This window comes from Amblyraja radiata, chromosome 2 (assembly GCF_010909765.2).
Source record: "Amblyraja radiata isolate CabotCenter1 chromosome 2, sAmbRad1.1.pri, whole genome shotgun sequence".
In the NCBI taxonomy this organism is placed as follows: Eukaryota; Metazoa; Chordata; class Chondrichthyes; order Rajiformes; family Rajidae; genus Amblyraja; species Amblyraja radiata.
The window spans coordinates 42,729,852-42,755,741 of record NC_045957.1 but is presented as its reverse complement, the minus strand read 5'-3'; the positions used below and the strand labels follow the sequence as shown (position 1 = coordinate 42,755,741).

The 25,890-nt window shown below is 41.9% G+C and overlaps 1 protein-coding gene and 1 long non-coding RNA gene across 3 annotated transcripts in view; one reads left to right on the top strand and one right to left on the bottom strand.

The window, feature by feature from the left end:
* The window catches only part of etv1 (ETS variant transcription factor 1), a 114,391-nt gene that overhangs the window by 24,809 nt on the left and 63,692 nt on the right, over positions 1-25,890 (bottom strand). For both annotated transcript variants that reach the window (XM_033045595.1, XM_033045604.1), the window contains 3 exons: positions 24,600-24,788; positions 22,488-22,735; positions 2,640-2,708 (listed from right to left, as the gene is read on the bottom strand). In XM_033045595.1, the coding sequence (XP_032901486.1) occupies positions 2,640-2,708; positions 22,488-22,735; positions 24,600-24,788 (506 nt within the window). The remainder of the gene's footprint in view (positions 1-2,639; positions 2,709-22,487; positions 22,736-24,599; positions 24,789-25,890) is intronic.
* Positions 9,835-20,718, top strand: LOC116988744. Its single transcript, XR_004416059.1, has 3 exons — positions 9,835-9,870; positions 16,098-16,102; positions 20,708-20,718. It is a non-coding gene; the product is annotated as an uncharacterized LOC116988744 (long non-coding RNA).

Sequence of the window (25,890 nt, the reverse complement as noted above, 5' to 3'; positions counted from 1 at the left end):
TTGCTGGGCGATCTATTGCTCTGCAGATCCTGACTCTCTTAAGTGTATGTAATTGGGGTATTTATGATGATTCTCACAATAAATCACACAATTTAGTTGCTTTTTGTGCCAGTTTCGCGACAGTCCACAACGTGGTGGGGCAGATTGCCCATTGATTTTAGAACTCATCCATTTTTCATCTCATTGATTTCAATGAACTTAGTTATATTCTGCAAAAGGCATGCATTCTACTTCATCATATTCCTTCGAAGAGAAAAGTTGAACTATAGTTTGCTTAATGACTAAAACACTCATTGTTAGCATCCAATATATTATTATATATGAAGTAGGGGAGTATGTAAATCATGGTAGCTTATGTTATGGACGTTAAACATCCACTTCCAGGACAGCTGTCTATTACTAAAGTACAGCTGGATTTAATCATGTCAGACTAGAGCGGAAATCTGTGCAGCTTCTCCCAATTATTCACCATGACTTTGGTGGAAGATCCACTGCAATCCCAGAGAAAGACCAGGCAATCAAGATCCCAATTCAGATCCATATATTCATAGTCATAGAGTATGGAAACAAGATCTCTGCCCATGCTGGGCAAGATGCCCCATCCAAGCTGGTCCCATTTGCCCATGCTTGGCCCATATCCCATTCAAACCATTCTTATCCGCGTACCTGTCCAAATATCTTTTAAATGTTGTCATTGTACCTGCCTCAACTACTTCATCTGGCAGATGTTCCATATACCTGCCATCCTCTGTGTGAAAAGTTGCCCCTCAGATTCCTACTGAATCTTTCCCATCACAACTGAAACCTGGGCCATCTAGTGCCTGAGTACCCTACTCTGGGGAAAAAAAGACTGTGCTTTCACCACATCAATTTGCTCATCATTTTATACATCTCTACTTGATCACTCCTCAAGCTCCTGCGCTCCTTGAAATAAATTGCTAGCCTGCCCAATCGTTCCATGCAGCTCAGGCCTTCGAGTCCAATGACATTTTTCCTAGAGCAGGGTGACCAAAACTGAACACAATACTCCAAAAGCAGCCTCACCAAAACAATGTATAATTGCAGCATAATAGCACAACATCCATATTCAATTCCCTGACTGATGAAGGTCAACATGCCAAAAGCATTCTTCAATACCCTGCCTACCTACAACACTACTCTCAGGGAACTATGTACCTGTGCACCTAAATCACTCTGCTCCACAATGCTCTCCAGGGCACTACAGTTCACAGTGAACTATTAATTCTTTCCCATCTCAACTGAAACCTGTGCCATCTAGTGTCTGAGTCCAACTGAAAGTGGTCCAAGCCTGTGGTTTGACTTCAAAAAATGCAAAATGAATGAATGAATGAATGAACGAATAAGTTTATTGGCCAAGTATGTACACATACAAGGAATTTGCCTTGGTGCTCCGCTCGTAAGTAACAACACGACATACAGTAAACCATGAAGAATAAAACATAAAACATGAAATCATTATGATAAAACATAATAGTTTCAACATGTGAATGAAATAAAATACACGAGTAAAAGGAGGCTACAGACTTTTGGTTATTGAGTAGAGCTACTGCTCATAGAAAAAGCTGTTTTTATGTCTGGCTGTGGTGGTTTTGACAGTCCGGAGTCGCCTTCCAGAGGGAAGTGCTTCAAAGAGTTTGTGGCCAGGGTGAGTGGGGTCAGAGATGATCTTATCTGCTCGCTTCCTGGCCCTTGTAGTGTACAGTTCATCAACAGGGGGAAGGTTGCAGCCAACAACCTTCTCAGCTGATCGAACAATTTGCTGCAGCCTCCGGATGTTGTGCTTGGTGGCAGAGCCAAACCAGACCATGATGGAGAAGGCGAGGACAGACTCTACGATGGCAGTATGGAATTGGACCATCATTGCCTGAGGCAGATTATGTTTCCTCAGCTGCCACAGGAAGTACATCCTCTGTTGGGCCTTTTTGACTGTGGAGTCGATGGTGGCCTCCCATTTAAGGTCCTTGGAGATGATGGTTCCAAGGAAGTTAAAGTACTCCACAGATGTGACTGTGGTGTTGTTGATGGTGAGTGGGGGGAGGGGAGGGGGAGCGCTCCTAAAGTCTACTATCAATTCCACCATCTTAAGAACATTGAGCTTCCTGTCTGTTGGCAGATTCCTCCCCATCCTGGATCAGTCCAATCAGGAATGTGTCATCTGCAAAAACCTCACACTTAAACTGTATCTAAGGGCAGATCTTCTCCAGTCCCTCCATTCAGTGAATACTTTACTGAACCATTCCCTCTCAGCAGTATTACCAATTCCAAAATTCCAGAATTGTTCACTCCCACTCCCTCCAGCCATTAAAAGCACTGTCCCCTCATGTATACCGACCACCACACAAAGATACACTATTGCTGAGACCGTCTTTGGAGAAACAGCCTATTCGGTCAAAGATTGGTAAAGATTAATCACTCAAGTGTCTACCTGAATTACCACTTATCTTTCACCAAATTTATTGTGGACAACCAAGAGGAAATCCATAATATATTGTTCTAAAAAAGACATTTGGAATTTCTGAGCATTAGCATTTCTTTCCTATACAATTTGTGCACATCCTGAACAATAAATTACACTTTTAGTATAGTAGAGTTTTAAAAGTAATGGAAAATTTACTTACTGTCAAATTTTTCAGGAACGACACAGGTGTCATCATAAAAATGCCTGGGACCTTTTTCATACATGCAACCTGTGGGTACAAGGAAAGAGATAATGACCACAGTCTATCATTAGGATGCATTTATCCCAATTCAGTTTCCACTGAGTGGAACAGGCCAGATGATTCCATCACACTCTCCTATGTATCTCCTTCCACAAAGACACACATTACAACAACCAAATGCAAGTTTACAACAAAGGACACAAAGTGCTGGAATAACTCAGCAGGTCAGGCAGCATCCCTGGAGAATATAGTGACGTTTCGGGTTAGAACCCTTTTTCGGACTGATTGTAGGGGGATGGGATAGGGAAGGGGTGAGGGGTAAGGGAAGAATGCTGGAAGAGAGGAGGGGCAAGACGAAGCATGGCAGGTATTAGGTGAACTTGGGCAAGGGAGATTTTTTCTAGTCAGACGGTTGAACAAAGGCCGGAGATGAAAACAAACAGAATGTGAGACAAAAAGATTGAAGAGTTGCAAAATGTGAAACCAGAGGAAGGAATTTAGATGGTGGAGGAGGGTAGAAATAGTTGCCAGATAATTCAGTTTGGCAGTCATTTTGCACACCCAGCTTCATGAGAATTAAGCATAATTTGTAATTGAAAACCCAGTTTTATCTAAGGGACCAGGATAGTAGTATTGGCAACATAGATTACTATACAGAGAACCCAGATTACAAGGAAGAGATGTGATGTGGAGCCTGGAGAGCACACTCTCTTATGTATCTTCTTCGTCCACAAAGGCAGGCATTATGGCACATTCCACATTAAATGCATTCTGGAGTTCATTCCACATTTAAGCACTGTAAAGAGCAGAAATCATACAAAACTCAGGTTGGCAATTGTATTGTTGGAGCTCCAGTGATGGAATAATCCCTTGCAGCTCCTTCATGGGTTACAGACACTCCAGTCCTCTTCTGTATTTTCAGAAGACACATTAGATACAGAAAGCCCTTTGTGGATCAATTCTCCACAACATTGCCCACTCAATTTCAAAATACACGTTTATTGAACCCAAGGCAAATCAATGAGTGGAAAACAAAACGCCTTTGCAAACTGGCAACAATTTAGTGACACTGAAGGTGCAGTTTTACAGAGCACTGGAAGAGAACAAGCCCTGAGATTAAATGGGGCTGTGCCACTACATAACACAACACTGACCCTCATCAAAGGGGTTAATCAGTATGCTGCTAAAGTAAACTGAAAAATGGTCTGTGCCATGTAGGCACAGCAAGTCTTCCTCTAAGTAAACAGGACATTTTAGAAAAATTGCTGAGATTGTAAAATATTTATTTTATTGCAATGTTTACGTTCCAGAAGTAAGATGGCCACCATTTAAAACACACATACTGTATATCAATCACATGAAACCAGGCGAGCATAGAAAGAACTGAATACAGAATAAATCAACCAATCTGGCTTTTACTGATTGAAGAACTTCTAAAAATGCACTGTTTCCCTCCAGATGAAATATTGAGTTTCAGGGATAATATTTTGACTTTAACTTTCCTGCTGACAGCAGATTTCTAGATTCCATTGCAATCAGAGAAATAAACAATTCTGAAGGAGGCAATTTGAGGTTGCCAATTTTTGTAAACACATTTTAAGATTCATAAGCCAACAGGAATGGAGTATTCAAATGTATGAGTGAAATTGTTAAGCTCTGGGACAACTAATAGTTTAGTTTAGTTTAGAGATATAGCGCGGAAACAGGCCCTTCGGCCCGCCGAGTCCGCACCGACCAGAGATCACAGCACATTAACACTATCCTATACACACAACGGACAATTTACACATACACCAAGCCAATTAACCTATATACCTGTATGTCTTTGGAGTGTGGGAAGAAACTTAAGATCTTGGAGAAAACCCACTCGGTCACGGGGAGAACGTACAAACTCCGTACAGACAGCACCCGTAGTCAGGATCGAGCCTGGGTCTCCGGTGCTGCAAGCGCTGTAAGGCAGCAACTCTACCGTTGTGCCACCGTGCTGCCCGTGATTTGTAACTCATAATTTGTTGCAAGTTTTATGAGATGCATACAAGTTTCAAAAGAAGCTAGCTTACTGAAAACACTGCAAGGGCTGCCACTGGCTTAAAATATAAAGTTAGATATACACAAAAGCACTGCAGAGGAATGGATCACATGCACCCACTAGCCAGATCTGTCATTCAGTCCAATCATGGTTGATTTGCCTCAGACCTCTTCTATGCTTGTTTCGCATTGCCCTCAACTTCCCTACTCTTTCAAAAATTCCTATGCACCTTTGTTAAAAATGACCATCTTGTAACTATATCCCATGTTCAAGACTTTTGCACTGATCAAAACATCACCACATCTATCCTGACATGCCCTCTTATAATTTTATATATTTAATAACGCCTCTCATTCTTCTATATTCTAAAGAATATTGGTCTAATGTTTTTTTAGTTACTGGAAATAAGGCCAACTCTCTCATTCCACAAATTAGCCAAACAAATCTCCTCTAAACTACTTCAAATGCTAGTACAGTAAACCTTCATTATACTGGACCATCGGGAGGGGGGATACAATCCATTATTGCCAGGTAAAGGGTTCGTGCCAACCTCCTTTTCAAATACAAAGTTCTTTTAACTGCTAAAAATGTATTTTTGTTACCGCAGGCTAAAAATACTAAAGATAGACGAATACAAGATAGAAAAATACTAAAGATAGACACAAAGTGCTGGAGTAACTCAGGGGGTCAGGCAGCACCTCTGGAGAAAAAGGATGAGTGGCGTTTCGGGTTGGGACCCTTCTTCAGACTCACACCCATCATTCTTCTCCAGAGATTCTGCCTGACTCGCTGAGTTACGTCAGCACTTTGAGTCTATCTTCGGTATATGCCAGCATCTGCAGTTCCTTTCTACACTAAAAATACTGAATGAAGGCTGCTTGTTACATTGTTTAATATAGTTAAATGTCGATCGGAGCAATTACTTGTCAATTTCCATGTCTTGGCAGCCTGTGTCCGGCAACCAAAATCCATTACTTATTCATTATAAAGAGGTCTGTAATAATGAGGGTGACCTTTCTTAAATTAGGAGACCAACCCCATATGCAGCACTCGGGTGTAGCCTTATCAACACCTTATATTGGGTATATGTAATCCAAATTGTAAAGAACAAAATATTTCACAGCAATGTCACCAACAAAATGCATCCCGAATATATAATTTATGCCTAATACTCAAATTGGAACCGAAACAATATCTTGTATAAATGTAAAATCAAACCCCTCCCTTAAGGATGGAACCATGGGTTGGGCAGGGACTCTCCTCTGTGGAAACGTTGGTTGGTCAGACAGGCCCGGTTGTAGATTTGTATCCACGGGTCACTGCCCTGACTGGGACCCTGGTGCAAGCGGTCGCTATCCCAGGTGGAGTTTAGAAGAATGAGGGAGACCTCGTTGAAATGTACAGAATAGTGAAAAATGGAAAGAGAGGATGTGGAGAGGATGTTTCCACTAGTGGGAGAATCTAGGACAAGAGGTAATAGCCTCAGAATTAAAGGATGGTCTTTTAGGAAGGAGAGGAGGAGGAATTACTTAGAGGGTGGTGAATCTGTGGAATTCTTTGCCACAGAAGGCTGTGGAGGCCATGTCAGTGGATATATTTAAAGCAGAAATAGATAGATTCTTGATTAGTACTTGTGTCAGAGGTTATGGGGAGAAGGCAGGAGAATGGGATTAGGCGAGATCATGATGAATGATGAATGGCGGAGTAGACTTGGGCCGAATGGCCTAATTCTACTCCTATCACTTATGATCTTATGACAGAAGCCACCGTCACACTGAAGCCCAGGAACAGGAGGTCATTTTCACAGCTGGAGCTCCAAGTCTGCTGCAATTCCACAAAATTGGGGTCAATCTCACTCATGATCCCAGACTTCTGGGAGCAGAGCATAAATAGCACACATATGTTGTTCTTCCAAAACGAGTTTGGCCTTTACATTGTGAAAGAGAAGTCCGATTTACTTTTGGCTCGTATGCAACACACCTCCTCCCTACTATTAGATACAGCTCTTAGGATAAACGGAATCAAGGGATATGGGGAGAAAGCAGGAATGGGGTACTGATTTTCGATGATCAACCATGAACATATTGAATGGCGGTGCTGGCTCAAAGGGCCGAATGGCCTACCACTCCACATATTTTCTATGTTTCTATGTTTCTAGAACAATATAGCACAGGAACAGGTCCTTTGGCCCACAGTGCCTGTGCTGAGCATGATGCCAAGTTAACTAATCTCATCTTCCTGCACATGATCCATATCCCTCCGCGCTCTGCATTCCCATGTACCTTATCTAAAAGCCTCTTAAATGCCACTATTGTATTTGCCTCCATCACCAGCCCTGGCAGCGCATTCACGGCACACACCACGCGCTCTAGTTTTTGACATTTCCACCCTCGGAAAAAAGTTCTGACTGTCTATCCTGCCTATCAATGCCTCTGATAATTTTATATACTGCACTTCTATCAGGTCTTCCCTCAACGTCTGGTGTTCCAGAGAAAACTATCCAAAATTCCCTTGACTCCTGTAAGAAATCAAGGGAAAATCACAGAATATCAGCCTAAATATACAGACATCATTGTCTTTGTATTCCTAGGGTAGCATGTCTACTCATCCATTCTAGCGACATGGAGCAACACAGAACCTTTCACTCTTTCTATCCATATCGAAAAATCTGATAGTTCCCCAGTGAGTTCCATCTTACAAGTCTTAAATTATACGACGGTAACTACAATTTGATCGTTTTAACTTTGAACTAAATCACATACCTTTGCTGTATTGAAAATGCAAACCAGCAACCTTTTTAGTTCATGTTGCATTCAGTAACAGATCTGCGTTTACAGTGATTGATAAGTCTGCTGTTTTATAACAAGTATCTGTGGGTCACTTACTAATCTGCTGATGGCGTGTAGTGCTGAAATCATCGGGAAACTTTGAATGCAACAATTTAAAAACCACAGGTAGACACAAAATGCTGGAGTAACTCAGCGGGACAGGCAGCATTTCTGGAGAGAAGGAATGGGTGACGTTTCGGGCCGAGACCCTTCTTTAGTCTCGACCCAAAACATCACCCATTCATTCTCTCCAGAGATGTCCCGCTGAGTTACTCCAGCATTTTTGTCTACATTCGATTTAAACCAACATCTGCAGTTCTTTCCTACACAGTTTAAAAACCATGCTTAGATAAGTATATTTAAATAAATCTCATGTAGCAGAGGATAGATGTAACAGAACATTGAGGGAACTTTGAAATAATCGATCACTTAAGTATTGCCGAAAGGCTACAATAGTCTTGCAAACTTTCACCTTGACATGCACTTGGCTGTGAGCTCAGATTTAACCTCAAAACTAGAGAGTTTGTCACTTCCTTCCTATCTGCAGAAACATGAGTAAACACTGAATAACTTTGTGGTAAACCTAGGACTGGAAAGTTGACCAAGAAGCAACTTTATTGGACAGTTGCACGCCCAAGAAACAACTGCCTTGGTTGTACAACCCAGTTCAACTAGTCTAATGCGCCTCTTTTTCAATCCCTCCTGATGTTTTCAGATGTTTTACTTTACATCTTTGAAATTGAAAGGCAGCACCTTTTCAAGTTGTATAGTCCTGATATAGAAGCGAATCAGGGCGTACAATGTGAAATGCAAGTTCCAAGAAGTTATCTGGGCCTCAAATCTCCAGAGACCCAGTTTCGATCCAGACCTCAAGTACTGTTTGTGTGGAGTTTGCCTAATTCTACTCCTATTCCTTATTACCTTATAAAAAGATCTCAAAGATAAAATTATGTATTTTAATAGTTGAAATCCCAGTCTATAATACAGAGGAGATTTTGGTATTGGTTTATTATTGTTATGTGAAATGAGATAGTTGTTTTTGAAGCCAATAGCCAGAGACACAGGTCTCTGGGCTCACGGGTATCCTACTTAAGGCTTTAGACCGAACCAGGGAAGGACCTGCAAAGGGAAGTATCCACAAGCCATGTTCACTACCTATTAGGATTTGCTTCTGGGTACAAGCAGAACTACTCTTTTTCAATATCTATTTCAAACAATCCAGTAGTAGAGCCAGGAGAATTGCTGCTTCACATGGCCTGAGACCCCGGGTTCAATCCTCAGCTTGGGAGCAGTCAGTGTGAAATGTTCACATTCTTCCTGTAACAGCATGGACCATGAACAAGTTGATGGGCAGGTCGACAACCCCAGCACAGTGTCCCATCACTGCAAACTCCATCGCGTTGCTACTGCTGAGCAACGGCCGCTTCCCCAACGCAGACAAGGACTTCACCAGAACAACATTGGCGAGAGTCTACGAGCTGCACAGGGCCCCGAGCTGCGACTCCAACCTAACCCACGATTTCACAACACAAGAAATCGAGCAGGCCATCCGACGGCTGAAAACCGGCAAGGCACCAGGCACCGACGGCATCCACCTGGAATACATAAAACACCAAGGCAAAAGGCAAATGACTGGCTGTGCTCCTTCTTCTCCACGTGTTTCCGCTGCCTGAAGCAGCCAAAGATCTGGCGCCGTGCCAAGGTGATCGCTCTGCCGATGCCAAACAAGCCTAGCGATGACCCCAAGGGATACCGATCCATCTCACTGATGTGTGTTCCATACATCTCCTGCAACGTCTCCTCCACACACGTCTCAATCCAGTGATCGACCCCCAGCTGCCTAAAGAACAGGCTGGCTTCCGAAGCGGTAGGTCAACGGCGGACCAGGTGACCCTCCTGTGCCAAGACATAGAGGACAGCTTCCATGCAGGGGAGAAGGCTGGCGCTGTCTTCTTAGATCTCACAGCTGCATATGATACTGTCTGGCTGCGTGGACTACACATGAAGCTTCGGGAAACCATCCCAGACAAGCACATGGTGAGCTTCATCATGGAGATGCTGAGCAACCGCAGGTTCAGGCTACACACCAGCAACGGGCAATGCAGCAGGGTGAGGAAACTTAAGAACGGCGTCCCACAGGGCTCAGTGCTGGCACCAATGCAGTTCAACATCTACATCCATGACCTGCCTGCAACCCAGTCAAAGAAGTATGGCTATGCTGATGACCTGGCCATCCTGCTCAGTAAGCCATTCTGGGAAGCAGCAGAAGAGGGCCTCTCTGAAGACATGAACATCCTGTCTTCATTCCTGAGGAACTGGCGCCTCAAGCTCAGTATGGGTAAGACAACATCTTCAATGTTCCACCTCAACAACAGGGAAGCGACCCGCGAGAGGATCGTCATGGTGGATAACGCCCGGTTACGGTCCCAGCCCGTCCCCACGTACCTCGATGTGAAGCTCGACAGAACGTTGTCATTCAAACAACACCTGGAAGGTGCCAAGGCAAAGACAAGCGCCCGTGCTGTACTGTTTCGCCGCCTAACCGGCACCACATGGGGAGCCACGACAAAGACACTGCGCATGTCCACAGTGGCCCTGGTGTTCTCAGCCGCCGAGTACTGCGCCCCGGTCTGGTGTCATAGCCCTCACGTCAAGAAGCTGGATGCTGCCCTCAACAGCGCCCTGCGGACTGTCTCCGGATGCCTACGAGCCACCCCAGTAAACCAACTGCCTGTCCTCGCTGGCATCGCCCCAGCCAACATCAGACGAGAAGCATCCACGCTGGCCCTTTCTCGAAAGGCACAGACCAGTGAATCCCACCTCCTCCATCAGATCATCACAGAGACACCACGATGAGTGTGCCTCAAGTCACGGCACCCCTTTACCACGCAAGCCCAAGAGCTGCTCTGCACAACACCGGCTGATGCTTCTAAGACCGCCTGGGTCAAGACTAGATGGAGAGACCAGTGGAAGTCAGCAGAACCATCTAGGCTACACCATTACATCGATGACCCCATGGACGTCCTTGGCCAGGACCTGCCCCGAAAGCAGTGGACAACCCTCAACCATTTAAGGACAGGCATCGGACACTATGGAGTAACGATGAAGAGGTGGGGACTTGTGGACAGCGCCTCCTGCGAGTGTGGGGACCCAACACAGACAGTGGAGCACATAGTCACCAGTTGCCCCAAACACCGGCCACCGAATGGTGAACGAGGTCTGATTGACCTGGACGATGACACGTTGGCCTGGCTCGCCTCAACGGAGCTGCAGGTCGAAAAGACATATGACAGAAGAAGAAGAAGCATGAACTTCCTTTAGGTTCCCCGGTTTGTTCCCACATCTCAAAGACAAGCAGGTCAGTGGGTTAATTGGGTGCCCAGTGTGTGGGTGAGTGGAGGGAGTTGAAGAGAATGTGGAATGAAGAAAAATAGAATTAGTGTAGTATTCGTGTAAATGGGTGGCTGATGGAGTACAGACGTGCTAGGGCAGAAGGGCCTGTTTCAATGCTGCATGTCTCTGCGACTCTATGAGTATCATTTATCTGTACACATTTATCCGCTTCAAGTATGTAACACTGGCATCAGAGTTTAATCAGCAAATTTCTGAGATCATATGCTCTTTTTTTTTTACAAAAGTGGATATTTGTAACTTGCAGTTGATTCTACATTTGAAGAGTCTGATATGAAAGATGCTGGGTGAAAGTGTGGAGGAGTAACATCTCAGGCTGCATTACCACATGGCTACTGACTGACATCCCCATGGGAGAGCTGGTAAAATTAATTTGAAATAGTACAGCAGTTTGCACCAGGAAATAGACTAGAGTCAAATTGAACAGAAAATGATTTTACAACTGAATTAAGTGTTATCTATCATAGTTAGATCAATACATCATACACAATGTACAGGAGAATGCTGTCAAGCTTGTCAGAAAGTCTTCACTAAAGCACAGATTGCATGCGAAACTATGAGCAGTAAAACTATTCAATCAGAATGAAAGGACAATCCAAAAATTGGCTTGTTGCTCTGCAGCTAATGGAATGTGGCCCATCTTAAACCGACATGGGACGTGCCTGTCATTGGCTGGGCCTGTCATTGGCATGGCAAAATGGAAGGAAATGTCCTCCAGTCTATTGCCTGGAGCTTGCCTGTAACTTCAGCAGATGCAGAGATGTGGATTGGGTGCAAAAGGGGATACCATGGAGGAAGGGAGACGGCAGGGGAGTAAATGAGAGTGCAGTGGGACTGGCTTCTTCACTGCCTATCAATTTCAAAGATACAAAGTAAAACATCTGAAAACATCTGGAGGCAGTGAGAAAGAGATGCAAGAGACTACAGATGCTGGAATTTTGTGCACAAAACAAAGAAGCAGTAACTCAACAAGTCGGAGGAACACCTGTGGACACTGCCCAGAGCATCACACAAACCAACCTCTATTCCATTGACTCCATCTACACTCACACGCTGCCACAGTAAGGCTACCAGCATAATCAAGGTTGAGTCTCACCCCAGACACACCCTCTTCTCCCTCTCCATCATGCAAAAGGTACAGAAGTGTGAACATTATCATGGAAACCATAGTGAGGCAAGAGGGAGCATATCTACGACTTTATATAAGAAGCATTAGTTTAGGTTGCCTTCGACAGAACAGATATGTCACATAACTGGGAGAATGGAGTTCTTGTGGGAGGGATTGTGGTCAAAGTACCTGCAGCAATCATGGGCTTGTAAAGGACGTTGGTCACTAACCTTTCCATGAAATGGAGATGGAGGGTTCAACAAAGAGGAGAAATGGATGAGTTGAGTGAGATGGGAATGAGAGTAAGATTTCTAATCATTTGCCTGAATTTTATTTTGCTGTTTTAGCGGTCCCAACAAAGCATTTACCCCCAACAGTTATTTCTTGCGCTTTGATATTTAGTTGGGAGTCACAAGTTGGATGAGCACCCTACGCATTAAACAATAGACAATAGACGCAGGAGTTGGCCATTTGGCACTTCGAGCCAGCACCGCCATTCAATGTGATCATGGCTGATCATGCCCAATCAGTACCCCGTTCCTGCCTTCTCCCCCTATCCCCTGACTCTGCTATTTTTAAGAGTCCTATCTAGCTCTCACTTGAAAGCATCCATAAAACCTGCCTCCTCCGCCCTCTGAGGCAGAGAATCCCACAGACTCACCACTCTCTGTGAGAAAAAGTGTTTCCTCATCTCCGTTCTAAACGGCTTACTCCTTATTCTTAAACTGTGGCCCTGGTTCTGGACTCCCCCAATATCGGGAACATGTTTCCTGCCTCTAGTGTGTCCAAGCCCTTAACAATCTTATATGTTTCAATAAGATATCCTCTCATCCTTCTAAACTCCAGCTGCTCCGTTCTCTAGAATTGGCACACTGTATCTCATCCTTTCATTTCAAGGACATTTTTTAAACATCAGGAAAGAACAAATCTATCTTCCCCTAATTTCAGAAGCTTGAGGATACAAATACACATTAAATTCAATGAAATAAACTACTGTTATAATATTTATACTTTATTTGTGACTAGCACTGAGACTGCAAGCACAATTAAATTTTAAAAACCATCTCCACAAATGATTATCCAATAAAATAAGTAACATGGTTAATTTGGAACATCAGTGTCATTCTGAACTTCATCAAAGTAATGGCCTACCTAATAACATTACTTCTAATTAAATTGCCAGCCTCTCCATTTTGACCAGATCTAATAAAAAACAAACAAATGCCATTTAACATTTACAGTAATAAATTACACTAAATGCTATACTCGGAGCACTTCTGTATGCACAAAAGACCATTCCCGAATGACAACGCAGTACAAAATTCAATCCAAGCTCTGCAGCACCCTTGGTGAACAGCTGTAGTTATTGTTGCTATCACTATTAACAGGCACTAAACAGCTTTGAACCGATTTGACAATGAGGTAGTGTCCTTGAAACCTGAGATTTCTAAGGGGTTTCGTATGGCCAAATTTTTTAAATAAAGATTGTACTGCCCCTTAATTTCCACTGATCAATGTCAATGCACAACATTGCAGGGGCATGATGTTTGTGGTTTTGTAACCCATGTTGATTCTAGCCCTGAAGGTGATCCAAGGGCCAACCCATCTATCTCAGTCACCCTGCCTGCTGCGTCCCACATGCATTCAAAGCTGGAGTGACCGGGTGAAAATGTTACAATATACAGTCTATCATTGTAGACGTTGAAAAAAACCCATCATGCTGGTTTTGAAAATGCTTTGTGTAAGAAGGCGGCCCATGTAAATTAGGAGCAGAAACCGATCATTCGGCCCCTCAAGAGGACTTTGCTATTCCACAAGGTCCGAGTTGATCTGATGGCTAATCCTTGGGCATCCTAATATGCAGTGAAATGAGTGCTGAGCAAGTGAAGGCAGATTAGTCAACAGCGAACTACTTAAGAAGAAATTTCTGAAATTGTCACCATGCACGAGTGCATAGTCTAATTTAATGTGTATTTAAGAATGTTTCAGCCCCTGCCTCCCTCCCACCTATCCCACCCCATTGAACTGTCACAGGTAAGGGTGAAGATGCATATTCTCTCATTTCTAGAACTAGAAAGTGCAAAATAAATCATCAGGCTTCTGAAATCTGATTTACCCTACAAGAAATGATATCACATACAGGCTGCTTGCAAATTGTAATTGCTCGGAAGTTGGTATTGGTGATAAGGGTTTGAAAACATTTTGTTGAAGGGAGTGCCTTAATTCACAATCTCTTAATTATACAGTGACCATTTATAGAAATGTCTTAGATTGTAGGATGTAGAATTGTAGAATGGGTCCTTCCACAGGAAGGATGTGGAGGCTTTGGAGAGGATGCAGAAGAGGTTTACCAGAACGCTGCCTGGATTAGTGGGCATTAGTCTCAAAGAGGGGCTAGACCAACTTGGATTGTTTTCTCTGGAATACCTGAGATTGAGGGAGATCTGATGAAAGTATGTACGGTTATGATGAGGCATTGATAGGGTAGATAGTCAGAACATTTTCTCAGGGTGGAGATGACAAAGACTACAGGGCATATCTTTAAGGTGAGAGGCGTGTAAAGGAAATTTAAAGTCATTTAATGTGCAGGGCAAGTTTATTTACAGAGAGGCTGATGAATGCCTGGAACGCACTGCTAGGGGTGCTGGTGGAGGGAGAAATTGTAGTGGTGTTTAAGAAGCTTTTTAGAAAGCCCATTGACATGCAGAGAATAGAAAGATATGGATCATGTACAGGCAGATGAGATTAGTTTATCTTGGCATCATGTCCGGCACAGGCATTGTGAACCAAAGAGCCTGTTCTTGTGCTGTACTGATCTATGTTCTATGTTCTATTGCCCTAGTATTCAGGGAAGGAGATTGAAAGAAAACCTGGGAGGTTTAGAAAACTGAAAAAAAGGGGGTTGGCAGAAAGAAAAGAGGGTGATATTTAATCTGTATCATGATGATAAAACTGTAATTGTCATGGCCAAACAGAAAGAGAAACAAATATTGCATGTTTCAGACCGTTTGTTGAAATGTTAAGACATTAAACAAGGTTCTGACCTGCATATTGTTGCAACTCAACATTCAGCTTTGGATTCCAGGATTCAATTACATTTATCCATGTATTAGTCTGACTAAAGTAAACATCCGTTTACCAGAACTATACTGTCTGGCCTCAGGGAGCAGTCAGTTCAACATCTCTCACACGCAATGAATTAGCATTCCATATAATTGGGATGGAAGGTAACAAGGGTGTGAGTGTGAGAAAAACCTTGTTTTTTTTGTTGATCCACCTCAGTTAAAATGTATTTGGTTTTCAGCAGCTAATACACTTTCATACCATCAGACAACGACTTCTATCTCTCTGCAACAAAGCCAACATACATAAATAAAATCATGTGCATTCACTGAAATGTACTGATGACAATTCCAGATCAGTAAATTTTAATTAATTCTCCTCTATGCTAATTATTCATGCATTTGTGAGTTGGCTAACTACAATTATTTTTAAAGCCAGTAAAATTCTGTTTCCAAAGATGAAAATATTTGCAACATGTGAAACATTCTTGGTTTGTCACTGTGATTTGGAGAGACAATCCATTGAAAATCACAGTGAAACAGCATAAACACTGCTTATGTATTTCCCCATGGTTTCAGCGGATTTCATGCAAAAGTAACAGAGGACAATTAGAAGCTCTCTTGCAGCATTCAACCTTGACATTCAGAGAATTCATGTGACTTTGCTTTTGAATAGCAAAACAAAGAACAGTTGGCTGACCCTCATTTCTCTATGGTCTACAATCCAGGTTCATTTTCTTGTTATAAATAACCAGAATTTAGGTCAATGCCACCTCTCTCCTTGGGTTTGAAAGAGACAATGATGATATCTGAGGTAGACTAAATGCTGGAGTATCTCAGTGCGTCAGGCAGCATCTCTGGAGACAATGGATAGGTGATGTTATGGGCAAGGACCCTTCTTCAGGCTGATAGTAAGGGATGGGAACGTGAAGAAAGAAAAGACCAGGACAAATCAGGACCAGCAACTGATGACCTCAGGCAGGGTGGTTCCCTGATAGGCCAATTATTCATTAGGGACAGTGTGATCCTGGGATACATCGTTGTGAACTGTGGTGCAGGTTAGTCAACTTTTAGTGGAGAAAGAGGGAGGTGGGGAAAAATTATGATATCTGGCAGATTTAACCTTTTATAAACTTCACAGCCTCCAGACACTATCACTGGTTTACATTATTCCTTTACTTTCCATTCTATTACGAGCAAACCTCGTTCCTTCAACACGCAAAGCTTCAGTTAGAAATCGAAAGCAAGCGGGACCGATATGTTAACAAACCATCTTCATGCAATATCTGATGGTGCATCTTCCGATTTTGCTTGAACAATATTTCTACGACTTTATTGAGAGTGGTAGAATTAACAACGCCAAAACTCGCATCTGAGAGGTTATGACCCTGGTACAACTTCCAGCACTCAGAATCAACAAAAAACATACCTTTTTAGACAGGTAAGTTGATATTTTATTTAATTTTGTACTTTGGGAGTCCCAGAAGTACCAGCAGTACATCATTTATTCAATTCTAAAGTATTCAATTCTAACATTCAATAATGAGCAAAACACAAAGTACTGGAAGAACAGACCTAAAAATCCATTCCCTCCAGAGATGTTGCCTGAACTGCCGAGTTGCTCCAGGATTTTGTGTTTTGCTCAAAATGTCAGCATCTTCAGTTCCTTTTGATTCAATAATGATAGGCATTCAGATAAAATCATCCAGACTGACATGCCCAAACTTATGAAGGGCAGATAGGTGGAGATGATGAGAATTCTTCCTCCATAGCAGAGATGTGTACAACTGGATGGCACCAGTTTAAAGTAAAGGGTGACAGTGGGAAGTTGAGAGGGAGATATTTTCACTAGAAAGTGGTTGAAATCTGGACACATTGCATGGCAGGGTAGATGAAGGTAGCATCTTTCACAACACTTAAGAATGATGACTTAATATTTATATTCCTATATAATTAAATTATATAATATTATTATTATTATATAATAATAATTACGTAACCACAATACTGAAGAATAACTAGATGAGCATTTGAAGTGCCATGGCATATAAAGCAACCAATGAGTGCCAAGAAATTAGATTAAGATCGATAAGTACTTGCAGCCAGCATGGTCTCAATGGGCCAAAGAGCTATTGTTTCCATGTTGTGATTCTCTAACTCAATCTTTATTCTTATATTCACATCCTCTTGCAAAAAAGGCAAACACACCATGTGCCTTCGCAATTCTTCATTGTACTCACACATTAATTTTCAGTGAATCAACAAACTGAACACCTTTGCTTTTCAATTTCCCACCATTTAAAAAAATGCTCTATTTGACTGTTTTCCATACTGAATTACATGGCTTCACTTCTATCACACACTTCTCCATATGCGTTGTCCTTAACCATTTACTTTGTCTGTTCATTGAAACCTCTCTGAATCCTCCTCACAACCCAGCAATGTACATCAACAAATTTATCTTGATACTTTACACGGGTTGACCTCCACCCTTCCACCACCTCACAAACACACACACACGCACACACCCCCGAATCACTTATAAAGACTGTGAATAGCTTGGGGGAAATTACCACTCCCTGCAACATCCCGTGTCCTGGCCTCCCAACTTGAGAATGACAATGGTGCAGGTAGAACTGCTGCCTCACAGCACCAGTGACCCAGATATAATCATGACACCATACCCCAACATTCAAGAAACAGTTAGATAAGTACATGGCTAGGACAGGTTTGGAGGGATATGGACTAAATGCTGGCAGATGGGACTAGTTTAGCTGGGACATGTTGGCCGGTGTGGGCAAGTTGGGCCAAAGGGCCTGTTTCCACACTGTATCACTCTATGACTTTATGACTATGACTCTATACCCTCTAGCATTTGACATAACCAACCTTGAAAAAACATTCTGACTGTCTACCCTATCACAGGTTTCTTTCCTACACAATTTTGCATTTTACAATTAATTTGCATAAGTGCAGATTCATATTCAATAATTCTACAAATGTTTGGAAATGAAAGGGAAAAGGGATAATTTTGATTTTAATCTTTGCCCTTGCGGTGAGGTTTTGCATCTCCCCAGAGAAATGAAATATAAGTGGACTTGCCCAGGTGACGTGTCAGAAATTAGGAACTTAGAAACTGCATTGTGACCTTGTAAATGGATTCTCTACATTACTCTGTGGCCTGCTCTTGCTCCCGCCACATAACTTGCATCAGTAACTCGAACCATATCAGCGATGGTGTGTGGCTGGAAGAAATATTTGAATGGAATTCAGAGCAGCTAGTTCCTGTTATCTCTGCACAATGTGAATGGGACATCCTCATTCATTGGTCTTCAGTTCAGCACAAAGGCAGTTGGCTGGTGTCAGGTTACACTGGGCATGCCTGCTGCAGTAATGTCCGTATCAAGTAATCTGGCAAAGGAAGCAGCTGCTAAAATTGTACACCCTGCCCTGTCTAACTGGGAATTCTAGTCTTTCCTTCCCTCCATTTTCTGAATGAAACTTAATGCTCACGCGCTCCATTCATGCTCGAGCTCGGTTTATGTGTTGAGGCCCCAAGGGAATAGATTGAATCAATCACTCCTGAGCAAAGATGATGGGATTGGTCTAATGTGAGTTTCAGCCTTCCATTACTGGCTTAGGAAGACAGCCAGAGCCCTTTTGACCTCCTAACGCTGTAATAGGAGAATAAATCCGGATTATACTGTTGACATGTGCTGAACTCAGAATGTTGTTGAAGGCTGCAGTAACTGCGATTTTTAATCATTTAAACTGAGAATATATAGCTGTACACATGATATATACCTGAGGGTATACCATGCACATAAATTCTCTAATGTATAGGTTCATAAAGCTGTTCTCTTCAGTGCAACATGTGGGAGATAATTAGGAGTTTTAGGGAACACACAATAATCTTAATATCAGAAACATTTATTTTTGAACTACTTCAATTATTTTGAGAAATTAAGAACAAATACTGGGCCCTATGCTCATTATCTACAGAAGCTTCTACAATCATGATATACTCTGCTTAATAGAGATCGCTTTTAAAGTGGACATCGATTTGTTTGATTTGCAGACCCAGTATAGTTTGCCACTGCACCTAATACAGTTGCTTTAAGTTAAAATGTACAGTTCTTTGTGGTTTTATGCCAGTGGTGATGTAAATTCAGTCAATTTAATCAAAAATACCACTCTTTTACAGAAAGATAGAGATTGACCAGAGAGAGAAGGAGTGTGTGTGTTAGTCATAGTCATACAGCATGGAGACAGGCGCTTCGGCCCAACTTTCTCACGTCGACCAACACGTTCCATCTACACTAGTCTCATCTGCCAGTGTTTAGCCCATATCACTCTAACCCTATCTTAATCATGTACCTGTCCAAATGTTTTATTAAATGTTGTGATAGTACCTGACTCAACTGGCAACGTTCCACATATCCAAAGTTGCCCCTCAAGTTCCTGTAAAATCTATCTCCCCTCACGTTAAACCTACGTCCTCTGGTTCTAGATTACTCTACTCTGGGTAAAAGACTCTGTGTATTTACCCCACCTGTTCCTCTCATGATCATATACAGCTCCTAGCCTGCTCAACCTCTCCCTATAGATCAGACTAAGTCCTGGCAACATCCTCATAAATCTTCTCTGCACCTATTCCAGCTTAACAACATCTTTGTTATAACATGGTAATCAAAACTGAACACAATACTCAAAATGTGGCCTCACCAATGTCTTGTACAACTGTAACATAACCTACCAATGTCTATCCTCAATAGTCTGATTGATAAAGGCCAACGTGTCACAAGCCTTCTTGACCACCCTATCTACCTGTGACATCACTTTCAAAGAACTATTTACCTGCACCACTAGATCCCTATGCACTACAACACTCCCCAGAACCCTACATTTCACTGTGTAGGTGCAGCCCATGTTAGACTTCCCAAAATGCAACATCTCACCCTTACCTATATTAAATTATATTAACCATTCCTCAGCCCCCCTGCCCAACCAATCAAGAACCTGCTGCAAATTTTGACAACAATCTTCACTATCTATATCGCCACCCAGTTTAGTGTCATGTGCAAACTTACTCATCATGCTTTGTACGTTCTCATCCAAATCGTTGATAGAGATGAGAAACAGCAATGGGCCCAGAACCAAACCCTCAGGCATAACACTAGTCACAGACCTCCAGTCCAAAACAAGCTTCGGCTATTACCCTCTTTCATTAAGCCAATTTTCTATCCAGTCGGCTAGGTCTCATTGGATCCCATGCAATCTAACCTTCCAGAGCTGTCTCCAATGCAGAACTTTGTCAATTGCCTTGCTGAAATCATACAACTTCGACAGCTCTGCCCTCATCAACCTATTTGATCATCTCTTCAAAAATCTCAATCAGATTCATGAGACATGATCTCCCACGTACAAACCCATGCTTATTACCCCTAAACAGCCCTTGTCTATCTAAATGCATGTATATCTTATCCGAATACTTTCGTAACTTTCTGAACACAGATGTTAGACTCACTGGCCTGTAGTTCCCAGGCTTTTCCTTGCAGTTGGTGCAGCATGCTAGCTGCTGATGATAGGATCAAACACAGTCATACTGTATTAGCAAGGAGGAGCAATCAATAACAAATAATGGCAAGATGAATAACTGGAGATCATAAATCAGATGGACCAATCCAATTATATAAAAGAGCAGATTCCCATTAAATTGTGCATCTAACGGGAAATCTCAAGCATTTTACGTACACATTTGTAAATTCATTTTTCTGAATAAACCGCGAGACTCAAGACTTAAAAATGATATTGATTTATCAAATTTATATTGATTTATCAAATCATTTTGTACCAATGTAAAGATAATAATGATGAGAATTACTGTTTACCAACATTCCCATCAGAGTGAAAAATAGCATCTCCAGACTTAGGAAAATGGCATGTTGAGTTGGTTGAGTGGAAGCACTGACTGAGAAAGGAATGGATTTTAAACTCCACTCCAAGGATCTGAGTGCACAAATCACACTAATACTTTAACACAGTCTTCAGGTCATGTTGCACTGCCAGAGCCGGTGTTAGCCAAAGACCAGGCACCATTTGAAGATGAAGAGCACTGGCATGTTCCTGATGTCTGGATAAGATGTATTCAGCTAAATGCTGCAAGCATGGCCGCAATTGATCACTGTTTTTGCAATGTTGATGTGCTCAATCTTACAAGTAATTGCACCTCCAAAAAATAAGAAAAATCCAACACACAGAAGTGGAAGTTGGCAATTGAAGCTATTGTGCCTTCACTGCGTTCATTAAGATCACAGCTGATCTTTTGCCTCAGCGCCAAAGTCTTTCACTAACCATCCCTAGTTTCCCCTCAATGGGCAAAACTAATTCAAACGATCTTCAATATGCCCCACAACTCTCCCGAATTTAGAATTCCAATGATTAGTGGAAATTTCTTTTTGTCCCAGTCCTGAACCTCATCCAGCTCCTTGGCTTGAAACTGACCCCTGGTTTGAGAAGCTAAAGGAAACAACACATTTATATCTGTGCTGTAAAGGTTTTGTCTTTTTCATAATTCATTGTTAGTGAAACATCTTGCAAATCTTATGGCAAAAGAGCACTGAAAATGAAATTGTTAATATGTACCTCTAAAGCCAGGGCATAAATAACTAAGTAGCTTTTATTTAATAAGCCGTCAATCAGCAACTAATGACTATTTTTTTGTGTTTACAACAGAGCCGGAAAACATGATGTCTGATGCAAAACATGGTGTGGAGCTATGTAACACTGTTCACATTACATAAGATTTTTTTTAAAGTCATAAGATGATAAATGGAAGGATATTTGCATACATTAATACTGTATATGCGAGCATTGCTTAAAAATATAAGCAACCATGCCAAAAGACATAACCAAACACAGCAGCTGAAACATAATCTTTTTTGAGAATCTTATTTTCTTTTAGTGAGGTCTTGTTTGTGAGGCATGTTCTTTAAGCAAACATAACAGTTTAGATGAAAGATTGGGAGAAAACAGCTCAGAGCAAGACCTTCCTCTGAATAGCATCACAACTGTGACACAGCAAACAACCTTGGTAATGAATGGATTTATCTTTAATAACCACAATTTCTCCAGCCATTTTCACACAGCCAGAGGTGGAAATGTGAGCCCAGGGCATTTTTCTAATGCTAACACATCAGATAATGGATTCAGGCTGAGGCTCCACTGGGACTGAAAACGACTGGTAGCAGTCCCTTCAGTGTAATCGTAGAAGCTTGTTATTCAATAACTCCAGCTGAAGACATTTCCCCTCGTTGATGCCATTACCTTGGATTCTGTCTTGTGTATTTGTACCTCAACATCACTAACCTGAATCATATGCATAATCCCGTGGCTCTTGCTTAATCATCATGGGCTGCGGAAAACTCTGGTTTGTTGGACCACCTATCATAGTGGCATGTTCGTAGACTGGATCGTGGTATTCCTGTTTGAAGCCCTGAGGGGGGAATGGGATGTTGGGCTCAGACAACTGCCTCTGGTACATCGGACGACCTTCCCTGGGCAGTCCATGAGGAGCTGGGAAGGAATGGCATGGCTCGGAGAGCTGGCGCCGGAACCTGCAAGAGACATATAGCGGGAAAAGTTTAGTTTAGTTAAGTGCATTCCCATCACATTCCTCAGCAGACCAGCATTGTTTATACTGTCAAAGATGAGCATTTGTGGGAATTACCCAACACATTAAGCATTAAATGTAAGTTGAAAGTAAAATCAGGGGAGAAATTAGGGGGAAACTATTAAAGAAACAGGACTCGAAATACGTTAATAGGAAAAATGTGTACTCTCTTTTCTAACAACATGAAAACAATGCTGCTTTGTATATGCATATCAATAAATACATATTTTAAGAGAAGGGCAATTCTGCAACCCTCTGGGATTATGCATGTCTACAAGGAAAATGTAACAGTTGTAAAAGGCTTCTCTAATAGATTAATGGATGGAGCATTTTGTTTGACTCATACCTAATACATCAGCTCCTGTGATTCTATGTTAGAATCCTTAGGAGGCAGAGTAGAAGTTTCGGATTCAGATTAGTTTATTGTCATATGCACCAGGGTGCAATGAAATTCCTTGTCCACATGAAGCTCACAGAGCCAATAGTAAACATACACTAATGATAAATACAATAAATACCACAAGTACAAAACAACACAATGATGCAAGAATTCTGATCAGTGCAAGTCTGATCAGTGAAAATGAATATTAAAGAATAATAATGGAATAAGCAAAGATGGTAGGGTTAAAACAAAGTAAGATTTTGTAGCAGCACCTCTGGGAAGGGAACGTAATATGGTGATAGGTTCAGACATCTGATAGGAATGGGGAAGAAGTTGTTCTTAAGTCTGAGCTTTCAAGCTCCGCTCTCTTCTCTTAGAAAGAAGAGGAAAGAAAAGGGAACGGCCAGGATGCTAGGCATCATTGACAATACTTCTAACCTTCCTGATAAAGTGCACCATGAAGATGAGCTGGATTAAATGAAGTGGCAAGCCCGTGAAGGACTGGGCTGTTTTCATCACTCTCTGCAGGTTCAGGTGGTCAAGAGCAAAGCAGTTGCTCTGCAATCATGATCAGATTTAAAGTACCTAATTTTTAAGCAATATTTATGTGTTTGTGAAGGTGGATTAATGATTGGAGTCATTTTAATAACATTTGCTAATTTTTCAGAACTTTTCGGCACAATTATAGAAACCCACGGGGTGGAACAGTGGGTAGGGCTGCTGTCTCACAGCGCTAAAGACCTAGGTTCGATCCTGACCTTGGGTGCTGCTGTGTGGAATTTGCACGTTCTCCCTGTGAGCGCATAGGTTTCCCCCAGATGCACCAGTTTCCTCCCACATCCCAAAGACATGCAGGTTAATTGGCCTCTGTAAAATTGCCCCTAGTGTGTGGGGAGTGGATGTGAAAGTAGGATAACTAGTGTGAATGGCTGATGGATGTTGGTGTGCACTCCGTGGGCAGAATGGCCTGTTGCCATGCTGTATCTCAAAATACTTGAACTAAATCTATGTTCTTAGAAGTTTCATGAGATTCGTCATATCAGCAAATATACTAACAAAACCTACAGAGGCACTGTAAAAAGTATCCTGACTGGTTGCATCATGGCCTGGTACAAAAATTCAATTGCATTGGAATGCAAGATGTTGCAGTCTGGTCCATCATGGACACAGCCTTCCCTACCATCGTAAGCATCTACATGAGGAGCTGGTCAAGAAGACAGAGAACAGCTTTAAATGCAGAAAGTAACTACACTCCACCAATATATGATCATGTTTCTGCACAAAGAGCAATAATTAACATGCAATTCATGTTTGTTGCTGATTTAGGTCTTACCAGTTTTTTGTTCATTTTACAATTCTCTTGGATATAATCAATAACATTCTTAGCACAGCTAAATGAATATAGACGTTGTCTGTATTTGCTAACCTAGGATCCATTGGGTAGGCGTTCTCTGGAATGGGCTGTGTGGCAGGCAGATGAGCTGCAAAACTTCTGTCCGGTTTCGGGGTTGCTGCAGGGTTTGGTGACCCATGGTGTAAGGGGGACACTGGTGTACTGGACGGGGTTGGCGGGTTGGAGGGCTTCAATCCAGCAGGTGGCTTCTGGTCATAGGCACTAAGAAAACAGAAGCAAGCCCACAAATGAAACAAGAGATAACTGGACAAAATGCCCCTGCTCTGCACTACCATTTAGTAAATGTTACCTTACTTTCAGCATTTGATTAGTTGTGGGGAAAATAATCCAAATAAATTGCTCCCCCAGATACTTAGGCGCAAGGTTGGAGCGGTCCCCCTGCTCAGTAATTAATAAAAAGGATGACATTTTAAAAGAAAAATCTGCAGATCTAAAATATAAATAGAAGATGGTGTAAATGCTCAGTTGCTTCTGTGAGATGAGAAATAGAGTTAATGTTTCAGGGTGAAGATTCTTTATAAGAATGAAGTGATGAAGGGTCTTCAATCTGAAATATTTACTCTGTTCCTCTTCCTGTAGATGTCGCGTGGCATACTGAGTATTTCCAGCATGTTCTATTTTCTTTTTTTTTTCAAAGGAGCAGTTGTTTCATTCATGTGCTGATATATTTTAAGTACAAAAGACAAAAGCACATTTATCACACAACCTTAATTGTAAATTCAATATTGGTACGTGCTCCTGCACTAACTGATGGGCATTATGGCCCTACTTTGACGTATGATGTTTGCCCATTGATGTTCTGAAACATCCCCACTCAATTGCAGAGACACTCAGGGAACTCTGTATCTACATCTGTTCAGGAGGCATAAGAAAATTTGTTTTTTTAAGATATTAGTTTAAAACATTGAGATCTCTTTTGGTTGGTTTGCGTTATAACCAATTTGCTGGGAATTTAATACACTGCGGAGATTTATCAAGTCTTCATTACCTCTCCTGGTGCAATGTTTTTTAAAGTGTAACACCTACTGCACCAATTAAAGACATTAATTGCACCAGCCTGCATTCTACAGAAGAGCCAGAAATGCATTCAAAGCTCAATTCCTGACTTCAATATCTGAATTCAGAAAGATAGACACAAAAAGCTGGAGTAACTCAGCGGGACAGGCAGCATCTCTGGAGAGAAGGAATGGGTGAGATTTCGGGTCGAGACCGTTCTTCAGAAATTTCAGAATGAAACAGTAGCTCTGTTTTCAACCCCCATAATATTTTTAACATTTTCTATTTTTGTTTTGGATTTCCAGCA